This window comes from Mixophyes fleayi, chromosome 2, assembly GCF_038048845.1.
Source record: "Mixophyes fleayi isolate aMixFle1 chromosome 2, aMixFle1.hap1, whole genome shotgun sequence".
Taxonomy (NCBI): Eukaryota; Metazoa; Chordata; class Amphibia; order Anura; family Limnodynastidae; genus Mixophyes; species Mixophyes fleayi.
In genome coordinates this window covers 334,004,004-334,021,985 of record NC_134403.1, presented here as the reverse complement: position 1 = coordinate 334,021,985, position 17,982 = coordinate 334,004,004, and the positions used below count along the sequence as shown (strand labels likewise).

Sequence of the window (17,982 nt, the reverse complement as noted above, 5' to 3'; positions counted from 1 at the left end):
GCCCTCTAGGGGAGTTCCCAGTGAGCAGTGAGAACCTAGAGAACCTAGTACAGAGAAGAATGTAGGTACTAGATAGACACAAATGAGTAGGATTACTGAGTGATGCTCAGTGATAGTCCACAGAGAGATAGTAGGTGATTTGCAGCAGCACACTTGGAGAGATGATAGCGATGATCTGCAGAAGTGACCACTAACAAGCAGAGCAGGTAATAGGTGAGTTGCAGCAATACACTTGGAGAGATGGTAGTGATGATCTGCAGTATTAACCACTAACGAGCGGAGCAGGTAATAGGTAAGTTGCAGCAATACACTTGGAGAGATGGTAGCGATGATCTGCAGTAGTTACCACTAACGAGTGGAGCAGGTAATAGGTAAGTTGCAGCAATACACTTGGAGAGATGGTAGCGATGATCTGCAGTAGTTACCACTAACGAGTGGAGCAGGTAATAGGTAAGTTGCAGCAATACACTTGGAGAGATGGTAGCGATGATCTGCAGTAGTTACCACTAACGAGTGGAGCAGGTAATAGGTAAGTTGCAGCAATACACTTGGAGAGATGGTAGCGATGATCTGCTGTAGTTACCACTAACGAGTGGAGCAGGTAATAGGTAAGTTGCAGCAATACACTTGGAGAGATGGTAGCGATGATCTGCAGTAGTTACCACTAACGAGTGGAGCAGGTAATAGGTAAGTTGCAGCAATACACTTGGAGAGATGGTAGCGATGATCTGCAGTAGTTACCACTAACGAGTGGAGCAGGTAATAGGTAAGTTGCAGCAATACACTTGGAGAGATGGTAGCGATGATCTGCAGTAGTTACCACTAACGAGTGGAGCAGGTAATAGGTAAGTTGCAGCAATACACTTGGAGAGATGGTAGCGATGATCTGCAGTAGTTACCACTAACGAGTGGAGCAGGTAATAGGTAAGTTGCAGCAATACACTTGGAGAGATGGTAGCGATGATCTGCGATAGTTACCACTAACGAGTGGAGCAGGTAATAGGTAAGTTGCAGCAATACACTTGGAGAGATGGTAGCGATGATCTGCAGTAGTTACCACTAAACGAGTGGAGCAGGTAATAGGTAAGTTGCAGCAATACACTTGGAGAGATGGTAGCGATGATCTGCAGTAGTTACCACTAACGAGTGGAGCAGGTAATAGGTAAGTTGCAGCAATACACTTGGAGAGATGGTAGCGATGATCTGCAGTAGTTACCACTAACGAGTGGAGCAGGTAATAGGTAAGTTGCAGCAATACACTTGGAGAGATGGTAGCGATGATCTGCAGTAGTTACCACTAACGAGTGGAGCAGGTAATAGGTAAGTTGCAGCAATACACTTGGAGAGATGGTAGCGATGATCTGCAGTAGTTACCACTAACGAGTGGAGCAGGTAATAGGTAAGTTGCAGCAATACACTTGGAGAGATGGTAGCGATGATCTGCTGTAGTTACCACTAACGAGTGGAGCAGGTAATAGGTAAGTTGCAGCAATACACTTGGAGAGATGGTAGCGATGATCTGCAGTAGTTACCACTAACGAGTGGAGCAGGTAATAGGTAAGTTGCAGCAATACACTTGGAGAGATGGTAGCGATGATCTGCAGTAGTTACCACTAACGAGTGGAGCAGGTAATAGGTAAGTTGCAGCAATACACTTGGAGAGATGGTAGCGATAATCTACTACAGTTACCACTAATGAGTGGAGCAGGTAATAGGTGACTTGCAGCAGAGTGCATGAGCTGCTTCCAGGCCAGGAGTCTGACAAGAAGAACCAGCACTGAGAGGTGCTGGGAGGAGCCTTATAAACGAGAGGTAACCAATGGATGAGCGGGACAGGTGAACAGAGGTGAGATGATTACCTGCCCATGTTCAGAGCTGATTGCTGGCCTGACAGCCGGGGAATAAGCAGGGAATGAGGAATGAATGATATTCAGGTTACCGGGTGGCAGTCGTGGGTGAGCGGCGTGTGACAAGTGGATCGGTGAAGCCCAATGTCTTTAGAAATTGTTTTGTAACCTTTTCCCGCCTGATGAACAGCAACAACTCTTTTTCTGAGGTTCTCAGAAATATTCCTTGATCGAGGCATGGCATGCGTTCACAAACCTGTGAGCTAAGAACAGTCTTGGTAGTGAAAACTCAGGTTCAATGTTTGTTATATAGGACAGGGCCACCCAAACTTCCACCTGATTGTCATCCCATTGATTGACATTCCTGACACTAATTATCTCCTTCATTATTGCACTCAATCATGACTTGGTCACACCCCCTGTCCCATTTTTGAGATTTTAAATGTTGGGAGGTATGCTACAGCTGTGTTTTAAAAGAACAATGTGCATTGAAATCTGAAATGGTTGTAAATACAAAATAACTTACTGCTACTATGTGGACTATACTGAAGAGTGAAAAATAATAAAGCTACATCATTTATTTATTCAATTATAAAATGACCCAGCGACCCTCTACACCTGCTGCCTCTGCATAATATTTGTTCATTGATATCAAACCTGGGTTTCAAGTAAAAAAAGGCTGAAAACAGAATACAATATGTTCCACTCACAAGCCTGGTGCTTGGGGGGGCAACTAAGGCAGCGAAATCCCACCAGGCAGTGAAATCCCACCACTCATAAGCTGCACACCCACCACTCAGAACAGGCACCACACCCCACTGCTTCCTACCTTGGCAGATAGGAGAAGGTGGTGACATCTTTAGCTCCTTTAGACTGGTATTGTGACACTAGACTGTGACATCATAGCCCAGCGTTACACTCACAGTATAACAGTAACATGAAGGATCATCAGTCGACAGCTTCACGTGTAAGACCATTTGTATTTTAGGTTTAGCAGTCCGTTAAATAAATCATGAGCCACAACATGAAATCCACCTGCCTATCATTGTGTCACCAAAATAGCTCTGACTCGTTGAGGCATGGACTCCACAAGACCACTGAAGGTGTCTTGTGGTATTTGGCACCAAGACGTTAGCAGCAGATCCTTATTGTCCTGTAAGTTGTGGCTCTGACTTGTTTTTCCAGCACATCCCACAGATGCTGGATCAAAGTGAGATCCGGGGAATTTTTGAGGCCAACTCACCACCTTGAACCCTTTGCCCTTTGTCTTGTTCCGCAAAATATTCCTGAACAATTTTTGCAGTGTGGCAGGACACATTATCCTGCTGAAAGAGGCCACTGGCATCAGGCAATACCGTTGCCACGAAGGGGGGGTCTACAACAATGTTTAGGTGGGTGGTATGTGTCAAAGAAATATGAATGCCAGGACCCAAGGTTTCCCAGCAGAACATTGTCCAGACCATCACACTGCCTCCACCAGATTTCCTTCCTCCCATAGTGCATTCTGGTGCCATCTCTTGCCCAGGTAAACAAATCACATGCACACTGCCATCCACATGATGTAAAGGAAAATGTGATTCATCAAACCAGGCTTCCTTCTTCCATTGCTCCATGGTCCAATTCTGGCGCCCACAATCCCATTGCAGACGCAAACCGATCTGCGTCTATATGCAGCCCCATACACAGCAAGCTGCGATGTACTGTGTCTTCTGACACCTTTCTATCATAGCCAGCATTAACTCTTTCAGCAATTTGTACTACAGTATCTCTTCTGTGGGATTGGACCAGACGGGGTATTCTTTGCTCCCCACGCGCATCAATGAGCCATGGGCACCCATGATCCTGTCACCAGTTTATCAGTTGTCCTTCCTTGGATCACTTTTGGTAGGTACTAACCACTGCATGCCGGAAACACTCCACAAGAACTGCTGTTTTGGAGATGCTCTGACCCAGTTGTGTAGCTATTACCATTTGGCCCATGTCAAAGTCGCTCAGATCCTTACACTTGCCCGTTTTTTCCTGCTTCCAACACATCAACTTCAAGAACTGACTCTTCATTTGCTGCCTAAAATATTCCTCCCCATGACAGCTACCATTATAACGAGATAATCAATGTTAATCACTTCACTTGTCAGTGGTTTTAATGTTGTATACTTTGCACATAAAATGCGCGTGGTTGGGGCACTCTGCGGCTAACTGCGCACTGCAAGATGCCTTAGCCCTTTAAAACTACAGGATGCGAAGCGAAGACAGTCAGCTCTGAACTGGTGCAATATTCAAGAAATTTTGCAGAGTGAAAATAACTGTGCACCCCTCATCTAATAATCAAGCTCCGTAAAATTAAATCTAATTTCTGCACTGCTCCACACTACCAGCACACTTACTCCGTACTGCTAAAAATTACTCTATGGCCTCACTCTGCCCAGTTCCTTCTCACAGCCTTCTGCTTCTTCACAAATGCTGCCATCTTGCTCCACAAGCTAACATCATCATCATTTATTTATATAGCGCCACTAATTCCGCAGCGCTGTACAGAGAACTCACTCACATCAGTCCCTGCCCCATTGGAGCTTACAGTCTAAATTCCCTAACATACACACACACACAGACAGAGAGAGACTAAGGCCAATTTGATAGCAGCCAATTAACCTACTAGTATGTTTTTGGATTGTGGGAGGAAACCAGAGTGCCCGGAGGAAACCCACACAAACACGAGGAGAACATACATTTGCCTGTATGAAACTGAGCTGCTTTATTTACCTTTTCTCCATTTATATTTTTAGAACTAGATATCCGATACCTGCTTTTTCATCCTAAACAGGGACAAGAACTCAAAATCACTGGTGACCTGAAACCAGTTCACATAGTTTTCTGTGGTGCAGGACACTGAGTCAGCAAAATCTTAGACCCTGGGCATAGAGTGTGCTGTTCTGTAGGGATCATATTCAACTTTTCCTGTTGCTTCATTTAATTTTACTCAGTCTCTTTTCTGAGGTTGGTTCCTGTTTTCAGTTCTGCAACTTGTATACTATCTCAGTATGCTTTAACATTTAATACAAGTGAAACCTATTGATGTAAAGAATGTAACCAGCAGCAATCTGTTGGTAGACACAGGCGTTGCCTGTTTGTGAAATCAATGTGGTTGCATGTCTGGATTTTCTGGTGTGTAGGAAGTGAAGCAAGACTAGCTGGGTTTTTTTTCAACTATCAATTGCAGGGACACAATCCACAAAAAAGTTAGTTCAAAAAATCAAGGATTCAGCTGCTCACTTCTTGGAAAGTGAAATCTGTTTGCTCTGGAAAATTGTGCAAACTGCCTTTGGATCTCTGGGCTGGACTACAATGCAGGATCCGTCCTCAGTTTACACATAAAGCAAAAGATTTGCATTGGAGCTTCCTCTTTGAAGGAAACATTTAGCTAGGTTAATGTAAGTTTGTGTTTTGTTATTATAGAGTTTTTATTTAACTTTTTTTGTATAATCACTTGAGAGAGTAAGTTATTGTTCACTGAAAGTGCTGAGCAGTTTGAATGCTCTTTGGAAAGTACAAAAGGGCACAGAAAGTGACTAAGACAAAGCCGGGAGCCAATGTTTAATGAAAATGAGAATAAATAGCCTGGCAGGAAATGTGCTGTGTTTTACAAGGTACTGCAGGTTTGTCATATGTGTGTACTGCTTGTCTCTCTTACACTTGTCTAAGCTGTTCAGACTGTATTATGTTATTTTTCATTATTTACACATCTCTTATTTATTACAATGCTGATTTGTTTAAACTGCTTCTAAGTTGACGGCTGAAAGGCACAATGTAGTGGGGATAAATGCAGAACTTGGGTGACTACCAGAATGCTTGAAAATGTTGACTTAAGTCATGTGCTTTATTTGTACTCTATGAAGTGTGCTGACTTGTTTCATCCTGTGCATGTGTTTTTCAGCTGTCTGTATTTAAGTCATGGCTGGCAGCTGTGGTGTCTCTGCTATACGCAGAGTGGCTATATTCGGGGGCACGCATGGAAATGAGTTATCAGGAGTCTTTCTAGTTAAGCACTGGTTAAACCATGGAGGGGAGATTACCAGACCTGGTGTGGAGGTGAGACCATTTATTACCAACCCAAAAGCTGTGGAGAAATGTGCTAGATATGTTGACACTGACCTGAACAGAGTTTTTGACAGTCAAAGTCTTAGGTAAGAAAGCATTGTGTTTTCTGATGTCTTACGCTGAAACCCAAACTTTTGTTGAAATTACAGTCAATTTACTAATCTAAATGCATTGCATGCCCACATGTTCTGTAGTTTCTAATTGTTCCTACTGTATAATTACGCTTTTTATGCATTACTTTTAGAAGAAAAAAACACATTTTAAAGATTGTCCCTGCTGAATGAGAGAAGTGGCGCACTTTATGCAACATTAAAGTATTCATTCATTCCAAACCATTGCTCTGGCAGCCCATGCGAGTGCTATGCAGCCTGGCAGTGAGGGTTTGGGAGGCTGCGATGTGTGTCCATCTGCTCTGAGGGGGCCCACGCTGCTCCTTTCAGCATACATAGGATCTGTGTACAATGTAACTACTCTGTGATGAACTGAAAACCCAAACAAGTACTGGGACCCCTGAAAGAACCATAGCTCAGAGACTGATATTTATTCCCCTGTATTCCAGGGGCAAACGCAGGATTTTTAAAGGGGGGGTTTCTTCCCCCCCAAAAAAAATATATGCGCAGCAGCTCCATTTTGGCGATACTGTACAGCAGCCGTGGCGCTGTCAAAGAAGTGTCCGCGGCAGTGCTGTATTGTAGTACAATACAGCACCGCTGCGGACGCTTCTGTGACAGCGCCACGGCTGCTGTACAGTACTGTGCTGCAATGTTTAGTGCCCGTTCGCGGAGGGGAAGGTTTCTGGAGAACCAGACCCCCCCCCCCCTTCCCCTGCGTGCGCTCCTGTATTCATTCATTTTGCCCAAATCTTTTGAGATCTCTCTACTGTAATCTGCAAGTGCTGGTTTATAAAGTGTTTTTTCCATAAACTTTAATTCCAATGGGTCTTTGCATCAATAAGATGTGGTGCTCCTAAATAAGCATCGCTGCAACCCACAGCTCTGCATATTTCTGCACCGCTAAGACGGGAGCCTCGGCTAAGTGACCTCTGTGCTGTGATCTTTTTTTCCTATTTACCGGCAGCTTAGCTCTGCCGGTGATAGGAGGAAGTGCTGTGCCGGATTCTGAGAAACCAGAGTGTCTTCAGCAGAATCCCATAGGAAATGACCGGTAATGTCCTCCTGAGATGGCGTTGCCTGTCTGCGCAATGCAAAGCTTATCAAAGCTTGGTGCATTGTAGAACATAGTAATCTATGGGGACAGCGATGCTGAACGGAGGAGATTTTTGTGAACTCTCCTCCGATAGGCAGTTAATGCATAGCACACATACTTAAAACTACTGTTTCTGCATCTTTTAAGTGTCAAAAAAGCTTGATGCATAGATCACCAAGAGTGCTGCTCATGCAAGCGGGATGTGTGCCTGATTGCATTGTGTGAATTTGCTCTGCACATGCCCAGATAGTGGAAGCACTTTGTTCAACCTGTGTGTTGTGCATGGAACATCTTTCTGTGATTTTATGTTTGTTTTGAAAGTTAATATGTCTGCCACTTTTGAAGTCTGCCGAGGTATTCATCTAACTTTTAGAAGCTGAACTGAAAGGAGAAGAGAACGGAACCAGGCTATTTATTTTTTATTTATTTTTCTTCTTTCTGGTTTTACATGCTCATTGACATTTCAGTATTCTGCTGCCTTGTGGTGAGAGATTGTGCTGAGTCACCTTGGCAATACGCCTGAGGATTTGCTTTTGCTCTTTGGTATTTGCTGGATGGATTTATTTTGTTTATTTTATGTAATTATCTGAAGTGTTCTTCTTGGGATTGCCCAACATAGCACTCTGATGAGTACATATTTTCAAAGGGAAAATACAGTAATTTATTTTTTTTAACTCTTTTTATTGAATAACAAGAAGAACAGATTACAATCAAATATATAATCAAATAAGACAATGTAAGGAGTATTTGTACAAAGTTCACAGCATGTTCCACTTTCCATGTAATAATTTTATAACATTATGTTAATGTCAAGAACAGAAAAGATGAAAACAATAAGTAGACTAACCAGTGGGGCTGTACAGGAGAAATAATAATGTCACATCAAGATAGCGAGACATCTGGTTTAAGGAGATAAGATATCAGAGGGTTCTGTGCAATAAGGGAGTGCACGAGTGGGTTGCAAGACCCCACTATAGGAATGCTGACATGTATGGGCAGTCTTGACAGTGTATAGAGGCATATGACCGATCATAGTAAGCCAATCTTGCTAGTAAGCATAATGATCCTCATGATCAGATTCTAGCTATCATTTTGTAGAATGTACTAAATAAATAACTCTAATTTGATTAGTTGCTATAGGCAACATCTCCACTTTTTCAAACCCGTAGTTTAGTAAATATACCCCTCAGTGTCAATAGTTGGGGCTCAAATGTTATTATGACAATAAATTGAAGTGATGGTATGATGCAATCAAAAGCGAGTCCACTCCGCCATAGCCAGCTCTGGGCATCTGGTCCTAGGTTGTCTAACATTTCCAAGATCAAAGAACTACAGGAGGGGTATTTTGTACCTGAAGAGATATATAGAATGAAGGTTTTTGTTATAAGAGTCATGTAGGTGCTAGGATTGTATATTTCAGTGCCCCTAGGACACCCTACCATCTCTCTCTTCACTATTGCTTAACCAGCCGCATAGTCATAGTAGGGTCAGAAACTTGCTCTTCTTTAACACCTTGCCAAACTCCAACCCTCCGACATACAGTCACAGAAAGGGAGCAAAGCACATGCTGACCGGCCTTTTGTCTTGAAGCCCCCTGCTCTGCCATTCTAGGCTTGAGGCATTACATAATCTAGATGTCACTTCCCATGCTAGAAATTGGGAGAGATACTTTGACTTTCTCTCTGTTACATGTTCTCTGCTCAGTCTGATGAACGTTGTGCTAAGTGGTCCATGTTTCTACCATTACCACACAAGCTAGAGAGGTATGACTGTAAAACTGAGCCCTCTTTAGAGTTTCATAGAAGACTATAATACCATAAAACCAGGAAAATTATAGGATTTAGATATAGGTTGATGGTTGTCTTTAAAAATATTTGCAATATTAGTTAACTGTGGTGTGTACATTTTAAATACAGATGTGGAGGAATTGGGGATCCCACATATATTCTAAAAGGGCCTCCACAAGAATTATTTCCAGCAATTTCTAAAAACATAACATAAGTGAAACATAAGCCAAACTCTGTTGTTAAATTTAAAATGTATCTCCAACTCTCTTGTTTCAAGGAAAATATGGTTTGAATAGTTTGGTTTGTACATTAACAGGCGTATAATATCATTTGTATCATGTGTTTTATTAAATAATTATACTTTGTGTGCGCTTTATTTTCCAGTAAAGAAAATACAGTAAAATTACCATATGAAATAGCACAAGCTCGAGAAATTAACTCCATATTTGGACCAAAGGGGAGTAAAGATGCTTATGATGTGATACTTGATCTTCACAATACCACTGCACAAATGGGAGTTACACTGATCGTTGAAGATTCCAGAGATGATTTCACCATTCAGATGGTTCATTATATTCAGGTAAAGGCTGGTACAAGCTATTAAGCATCAAGATGTTTTAGTGTTAAAGTCTACTGACTAACTGTTCATTTTATACAGCGATTGCAAGAGACCCTTCAAAAAATATAAAAAATGTAACCTATTATAACCGCCCCAAGTTTTGTGGGAGGGACTAAACACCTAGTAAACCTAGCATTTCCACCTTCCTAACTTTCCAAAAGTCGCGGGTCAGAATGTGGGTGTGTTGGACAGATCATGATGCAGCTGAAACAAGAGGAGCCATTGTGGCTCAAAGTGGAGATTGGACAGTTGCGAGGGGGCTGTAGTGTGGGAGTAGGGTGGGTTTTCAGAGAGTGTTTATAGATTGTATGGCTGTGGGAGAGTCTGATTGGGCATGATAGGGAGTTCCATAAGTGGGTAGTGACAAGTCTTGTAGGTGGGAGGTGACAAGGTGCACATCAGAGGTAAATCTAAGAGGGCAAGTTGGGATGGAGTTGTTAAGGACTTTATAGGTAAGGGTGAGTTATTTCAGTTGGAATCTGAAGGACACCGGAGGGATTTCCACTGATTTCCACTGTAGGGATTTGCAAAGTAGTGCAGCAGATGTGGATTGACAAGAGGGGAAGACCAGTTTGGGTGGGGCTAGTGGATAAGAGTTTTGGTAGCATCTTGGGTAAGAAAAGGGTCTGGAAATATTTCTAAGATGGAGGCAACAGGACTGGGAGAGGGACTGTGAGGAATAAAACAGAGAAGTCAAGTACTATTTTGCTTCCCCACTCTCTTGTCACTGTAAGGGACTATTCACCACGAGTATTTCTTTCTCTACTGGTTTTGCTACTCGTTTGCTGTAGATTATACTGTAGCCTGTTTTATAATGTATTGTTTTTCCCTTTATTGTAATGTCCTGTTTTGTACTGTTTTGTTGAATCCTCTATGTACAGCGCTGTGGATTCTTTGTGTCGCCTTAAAATAAAAGATAATGGTGTGACACCAAAGCAGCGGAGAGACGGAGGAAATTAGGGTGGTATTGACAGTGAGGTTGATTTAAAGGGATGTGGTGACACTGGTAATAGGCGAGATGATAAGCTTTTTGTACAGAGCTTTAGGTACTATAGGAACATCTATGTGGAGATTGTAGAGAGATAGCTGGCTACATGAGTACAGAAGGGGAGAGGTCAAGAGGGGAGAGGTAGAACTGGGTGTCGTCAGTACAGGGGTTGTACTGGGGGCTGAATGAGCAAGAACAGAGACCCTAACAGATAGACATAGTGCAGGGCAAGATGTGCCAGAGTTAGAGAACTAAAGAACCGGTTCAACAGGTAGTAAGTGAACCATTAAAGAACTTTGTCCTGAAGGTCAATGGAGAGAAGGGTGTGCAGGAGGAGAAGTTGAACAACAGTGTCAGAAGCCACAGAAAGGAAGGAAGAAGTGAAGAAGTGACCATTAGACTTTGCTTTAAGTAGATAATTGATGACTTGTGTGAATGCAGTCCCAGTGGAATAGTGGGGGCAAAAGCCTGACTGCAGAGAGTCGAGAATGGAGTGAGAGAGAGAAAGTGAGATAGGAAGTTGTACACAAGTCTTTTAAGCGGATTGGAGGCAAAGGGTAGGAGGGAAATAGGGCAATAGTTGGAGAGAGAGGCTGGGTCGAAAGATGGTTTTGACATATTCAACAGTGAAATTATGATGATATCCTGTACAATAAGTGGGAGATGCAAGTTTAAGAATGAGGTTATGTAAGCTGTGTTTGAACTCTCAAAAACATATATTACCCCATGAGAAAATAAATTGACATAATATTCTTTATAATGTTAAATGCCTAAGAATTATAAAGTGTATGACTTCTATACATTTCTGTTCCTTATTATATCACAGAAGTCCATGGCTCCAGTTTCTTGCCCTGTGCTTTTAATTGAAGACCCTGGAATAAAATATGCAACAGTTCGCTCAATAGCAAAACATCCTGTTGGTAAGTAATTTAAAATGTGATATCACCTACGAAAGAAAACCAGCAAGTCTTTTTCCACACTCCTAACACACACAGAGCAGAGGTGGCGCATATGCATTGCATAATATTAACCCAACAGTACCTATTGCAATTTACACTAGGCCACAGTCACTGACATGGCCCAAATGTGTAAATGTGGAAAGACCACCCATACTAAGCTAATATGGAGCTGAGATGGCACTCTGTTACCTTTACACATCATTTTTGGTATTTTTAATGTCCTATTTTGGCACTTTTTGGGCTGGTTGTATTCCAACCAATCAATATCTGTATATTGTTTAAGCAGGACCCACACAGATTATATCTTGGTTTTTTTCAGAAGACATTGATTTGCCAGAAAATACCATTAATTTGCTTATACCTCTAAAATGGCCAAAAAGTAATTTTTATTTTATTGTAATTGCAAGACAGTGAACTAAAAGCAAATGTGTGTGGTTTTTTTTCTAAACACCACCAAGAAATATTTTGTGGTTCTTGTTTTTGCATCAATCCACTTTCCAAAATAGCAAAAAGCAGGATTGTACACATAGGATTTCATAATAAAATCTGCACTTGAAAATGATTATGCATTTTTTGGGTAGTTTTCACTATTCTGAATGAAATGCATACAATGTGTAGGAATGCTATGAGTAGCCTATTTGGCTACTTAAAAAAATAAAAAAATCTACTGAAATCAAATGAGTGTACACCTGAGATTATTAAAGCTAGGATGTGGGACATCTGGATATTATAACCCCACCACATGTCTAGACTTTGTAAAGCTTTCTGTAGTGTAATGTGCTATTGCCTGAAAGGAGTGTCCATATAGTTTCTTGGAGCCAGGAATGGGGACATCTAGGCATTACAAAAGCACTCTGCCATATTAGGCTCTTTAATGTTTTCTGTAGTGTAGGGTATTATTATCTTGTGATCACCAAACAATAACTACTAAGGGGCCACTTTTTTTGAAAGAGGGGGCCTTTTTTTCAAACGAGTGTGTGCCTGACTCTGTAGGTGCCAGGATGGGGGAGATTTGGTGCTTTCACTGTAATCTGTTACTAACATGAGACAGAACTAAACACATAAGGACACACATAGAATAGGTGATATTATAAATTTGGGCGCTAAACATGAACTTCTGGGTACCACTGGTGAATTATTTTTTTTTCCTGGGCAGCATTTATGATCTTATCCCTACAAAATTACCTATCCCATATTATTTAATGTCTAAAAGAGTTACAGGGAGAATGCATGCTCTGTTTATGCATGTGGTTGGGACAGGGCCGGCTGCAGCTCCATGGGCGCAGCCGGTGGCGGATCCAGAGTGGGGCAATAGGGACGATCCCCCCCCCCCCCCCCCCCCCTACCCTAGCAGGTAGACATATACAGCACCGCCGTGGATGCTACTTTGACAGCGCCGCGGCTGCTGGATAATACAGTGCTGCCGAAACACTTTTTTTTCTTTCTTTTTTTTGGGGGGGGGGGGGGGGGCGGAAATTCCCCCTTAAATATCCTGCGTGCGCCCCATATATATATATAATATATATATTGACATGGGCACCCCTAGTGATACATACACAAACAACTCCTTGCTGTGTAAATTATGCTTTTATTGTTGAAGCCATAAGCACACTTTGTCGGGATAACACCAGGAAACCTAACACTGACTAGACATAGTCCTACTGTCTAGACACCGGCCACTGTCTGGTATCTGTTGCACAGCACATATGCACAGTACAGGTTTAGATACACAAAACCCCTTCCTTTGATCTAATTACCTCAATAGACTACCTGTGTGTGTTCAGCCTGGGAGTTTTACTGTTTAAGGACTTAACCCTATATGCAGCCTTCCTCTGCAGACTGTAAGCTGAATAGCTATTTACTCTATTAGAAGCCTGTGTCACATCACTCCCTTTGTCACAATACTTCATATTAATTATATACAATTTCTCATACATTAAGATAAACATTGTTGTGTTTGACAGGCATAGAAATAGGACCTCAACCTCAAGGTGTTATTCGAGCAGATATTCTGGATAAAATGAGGAAAATAGTGAAATATGCGCTTGACTTCATACAGTATTTCAACCAAGGTACAGATGTTCTCTATGTCATGCTAAATGTTATCTGAGAAATTTGGTGTCAAAATGTAACTAATACCACTTTCATACTGCCAACCCGGCAATATCCTGGATATATGAACCCGGGATATTGCTGGGGGACAGAGCCTCCCACCTGTCAAATACCCTGGTAGATCGTGTTCACACTGAACACGGGTCTGCCTGGGTCTCCATGGCAATATCACAAGGAAAGCTCTGATTGGCTCCTCTTGGGATGTATTTTTTTTATTTTATTTTACTTTTTAATTGGTGTCCGTAAGGCTCGGGTTGAAAAACCTGGGTCTCACCGTTCACACTGCAGGCTCCCCGGGTCGGACCCGAGAATAACCATCCAAAAGACCCGGGTTCAATTTCCGGGCCATCCAACCCGGGTAGATGTGGGCACCCCATTTCACACCAAGACTAGACCCGGGTTGCCGGGAATATCCCGGGTCTTTTCGTCAGCATGGAAGGAGTATAAAAGCACCATCCTTTGTTATTAGGAACAACCTAGAGTCTATCAAATGGGGTAAATGCGCTTTTTTGTTTCAAATTTTCATGTTCAATCTTCCCTTAGGCCAGGGTTTCCCAATCCCAGTCCTCAGTGCTCCCTAACAGTGCAGGTTTTCCGGATCACATGTGACATAATTATGGCCACCTGTAAATCTGTTACAATGTGTCAGTCAGTAATGAACACACCTGTGCTCCAGCAAGGAGATATGAAAAACCTGCACTGTTAGTGAGCCCTGAGGACTGGGTTTGGGAAACCCTACCCTAGTCTCTGTCCTGGCTTCTTCAATCTACATTCGTGAATATGAATAGAGCTATAAACTGCTTACATTTTCTTTTGGTTTTTTTTCTTTTTAGCATTTTACATTTTGTGGCCCAGATGGTTACCTATAATTCTAAAGTCCTGATTATTAAATTTAACTCCTTTTTTTTGATGGCAGCTCCTCAGTGTGTTATATGGCCAAGACTACAATTTGTTTAAAGTCATACAATTTATATCACATATATAGCTCTTTTACCTTCTTCCACGCATCTCTTATGTATAGTAATACTCTTTTTATTTTCATTTAGTGGGTTAATTTTTTATGCACAATGATACATGGATTTTTCTCAGGGACAATTAAACAAATTAAATAAAAATAACTTTTTACATAATGTTGTATTAATAATATACAATAATAATGGTTCGGTTTTCAATACTACTGTCTGAATGGTTGTTTGTAAAATGACACTGCAGGTACAGCGTTCCCACCATGTAGTATTGAGGTATACAAAGTGGTAGAGAAGATGCACTATCCCAGGAATGAGAATGGTGATCTCTGCGCTATTATTCATCAAAACCTTCAGGTATGCACTGTAAATAAATTATACACTATGTGAGACCGGTGGTAATTGAGTGATCGGTGCTGTAAACACCGACACTCTTTAATCCTCCACAATTACTCCTATACTGAACAGAGCGACGAAGAGAAAAGAACTACTTATTAGTAAAAAGACAGAGAGTAAATCCGGACACAGGAGATCGCGACTGTAAATGACGTCAGTTACAGCTGCGACTTGCAAAGTTTCGAATTTAAAGCGGCAACGCACGGAACCAGGTATGTATTAGGTTGACATTACCAGGTAGGGGTAGGGGTTAGGACTTAGGGTTAACACCCCTACCCCTAACCCGATCACTCGTACTACACCCATGTGAGACAATGATAGATGTTGATATAACAGTGCAAAAATGCATTTGCAATAACTAAAGGTAGCATGACTTGGCTCAATAGCTAAACCAACTTATAGAAAAGGACGTCTTCTGTTATCTCCTCCAGGATGGCGTTGATTTGTTTTACTATTTACCTGTGATTGTGCTTTTCTTTCAAATTAATAGAAAAATATAGTACATGTAGGGGGGGGATTCAATTTGCTGCGTAACTGCCGCAAGTAATGCGGCCTGCGCACTATTACCGTTAATACGGTAATAGTGTGCATTATTACAGTACGGTTACTTCAACGCTGGATTTTTGCCGCTAGCAGAAATCCGGGTAAAAATTATTGTATTAACGGTTATTACTTCTGACAGAAACGCGGCCAATTGAATTGCCTCCGTAAAGTGGCATTTAAACTAGTTGAAATTGTGCACACAGGACACCAAACACAATATTGTTCTGATTTGAATTAATATGGCCCTAAACTCATAAAAAATATATTTATCAATGTATTTTCTTAATACACCTTATTTCCACCCATGGGTCTGTACACAGGTACTTCCAGCCAATAAATGTGTCATACTGTGAATAAAGTAAAAACATTGTATTTAGTATTGCTGTCGGCAGAAGAACAAGCTTAATATGTTTTGTAATTCGTTTTTGGTTTTTCACTATGTGCATGAAATAGCTATAAAAGAATGATATAAAAGTGTATTGCGCAATTGGCTCTATTGTGTTTGCTTATATGCATGTGTGGGCAGCCTGTATACATTGGCATAGGGATCAGCAAGGGAGGTCCATCACTGGTGAGGATGCATCCGACAGTGATGGACATCGGGAAGCAAAGATACACAGGTGTATCAGCCCTAAGATTGGGATTGTTTTGTTTTGTGTAACTGTGATGTAACATTTGTATCCATTGTAAGTGTCTGATTTTTGGAATGCATAATTTACTACATTATATTTTACAGGACCAGGACTGGAGAGCGCTAAACCCTGGTGATCCAATGTTTATAACCCTGGATGGTGACGTCATACGCTATGAAGGAGAATGTACTGTTTATCCAACCTTTGTGAATGAGGCCGCGTACTATGAAACAAACCTGGCTTTTGTCAAAACCCAGAAAGTGACATTAACTGTACAATCTGTCCGATGTAAATCTCTGTAACTACATCATCTACACGTCCTATTGTCAGGTTTCTCACCTGTAGGTTTCAGTTAATGATGCAAACTGTCAATAGTCTTTTTTACACCACAGTTTTGTTTTGCTTCTTTTATACAAAGACAGGGGCACAATGATAGGGTATATAGGGGTGCAGCGGCTACAGGGCCTGGAGGTGGGGGTCTGGCAGAGCAGAGGCCTCTTCTGAGTGATTCATGCTCCAAAGAGGCCAATCCTGCTCTATTGAGAGCAGAGCGGAGGACCCGGGAGGAGAGAACAGCATAGCGGGGCCCCTACCGAAATTTTGCTATGGGGGCTTATGAAGCACTGCTCTGCCCCTGTACAAAGGTATAAATCCTCCTTCGTTACACCTCTTATCACATTGCAGCTCCCTTAGATGACAGTAACAACGAATAATAGATGTTATCATTTGGATTAATTGTCATGTCGCTTGGACACAGGGAACTGACATCTATACTCAAAGTAAAGGTCAAAACTGTATCTGTGAAATCTGAAGGTAAATACTCTAAATCTGCTAAATTTTACCATAATATACTTCTGCGGCTCTGATAAAAGGTTAAAAATGTTAGATAGCAAAAAACAAGTGTCGCAGTTTGCAACCGGGGGCAAAAAGGCTGCTGATATGGGCTATATTTTCTTAAATAGCATAGCTAGTGCGATCTTCAAGATGCAATTGTCATTCATATATGTCCATATGTGCTCTATTTCCTAAAATATAAAGAGGTTGCATTTAAAGCAGCACTCCTAGTTAGCTGTGGGTGTGAGAAGGAAGAGCAGAACATACAACAGAAACGGAGGCTCCCTGGGAAATCTGTTCAGCGTCCAGCTCCTGGGGCTCTGCTAAGGGGAAGGATCTGCTCAGTGCTCTTTTAAAGTAATATGTTCTATTATATAATACATGCTCACAAAGCAAGATCTACAGAAAAGAGGAGCTCAGCTGTTAGATATATTTATCTTTATAACAATGGCTACCCCCTAATTATTAATGATGAAAACTTGTAACCATGCAAATGAAGTTAGCAGGAAACTAGCCATTTAACATGTATAAATTAAACTAGGTAGACCGTTACTTCTAGTGGTTTTGTAATTAACATTCCGTTGTGTACACGGCCACATGCCAGTCCTTTAACATTCACTGGGCCAGAAACCCCAATTTTGCAAACTAATTGCGAAGTCACAGGATTTATTGTTTTCACTTTCTTTCTATGCAAACTAGCAGAAGACAATAAACACTTACAGTACTTATAAAATATATGGCTTTATTGTAGTTTTAATACACTGCAATGCAATAATTTACATTTTTATAAATATATTCAACTCAGAAAAGAGAAGTTGACTTGTTAAGAACATGCATTCTTATGGCACCAAAATCGTGTCATATACATTCGAGGTAGGATTTATTTCAGATTTAAAACATAAAATTAAATGACAATGAAAATATATTAAAAATATGAGGTTTGGAAATGTGCTGTTACAATACAAAATATTAGGGGTATAAATATTATAAATTAACATT

The 17,982-nt window shown here is 41.3% G+C and overlaps 1 protein-coding gene across 2 annotated transcripts; it reads left to right on the top strand.

Annotated features, from left to right (window-relative positions):
- Positions 1-4,939: 4,939 nt before the first annotated feature.
- Positions 4,940-17,718, top strand: ASPA (aspartoacylase). Of its 2 annotated transcripts, none has more exons than XM_075196958.1 (7): positions 4,940-5,275; positions 5,779-6,028; positions 9,320-9,515; positions 11,369-11,462; positions 13,466-13,573; positions 14,826-14,935; positions 16,254-17,718. In XM_075196958.1, the coding sequence occupies exons 2-7, from the start codon at positions 5,796-5,798 to the stop codon at positions 16,449-16,451; spliced, it is 939 nt and encodes a 312-aa protein (XP_075053059.1). In that variant the 5' UTR covers positions 4,940-5,275; positions 5,779-5,795; the 3' UTR covers positions 16,452-17,718. The 2 variants fall into 2 exon arrangements, with proteins under 2 accessions (XP_075053059.1, XP_075053060.1); XM_075196959.1 differs by lacking the exon at positions 4,940-5,275 and adding an exon at positions 5,293-5,491.
- Positions 17,719-17,982: the final 264 nt, after the last annotated feature.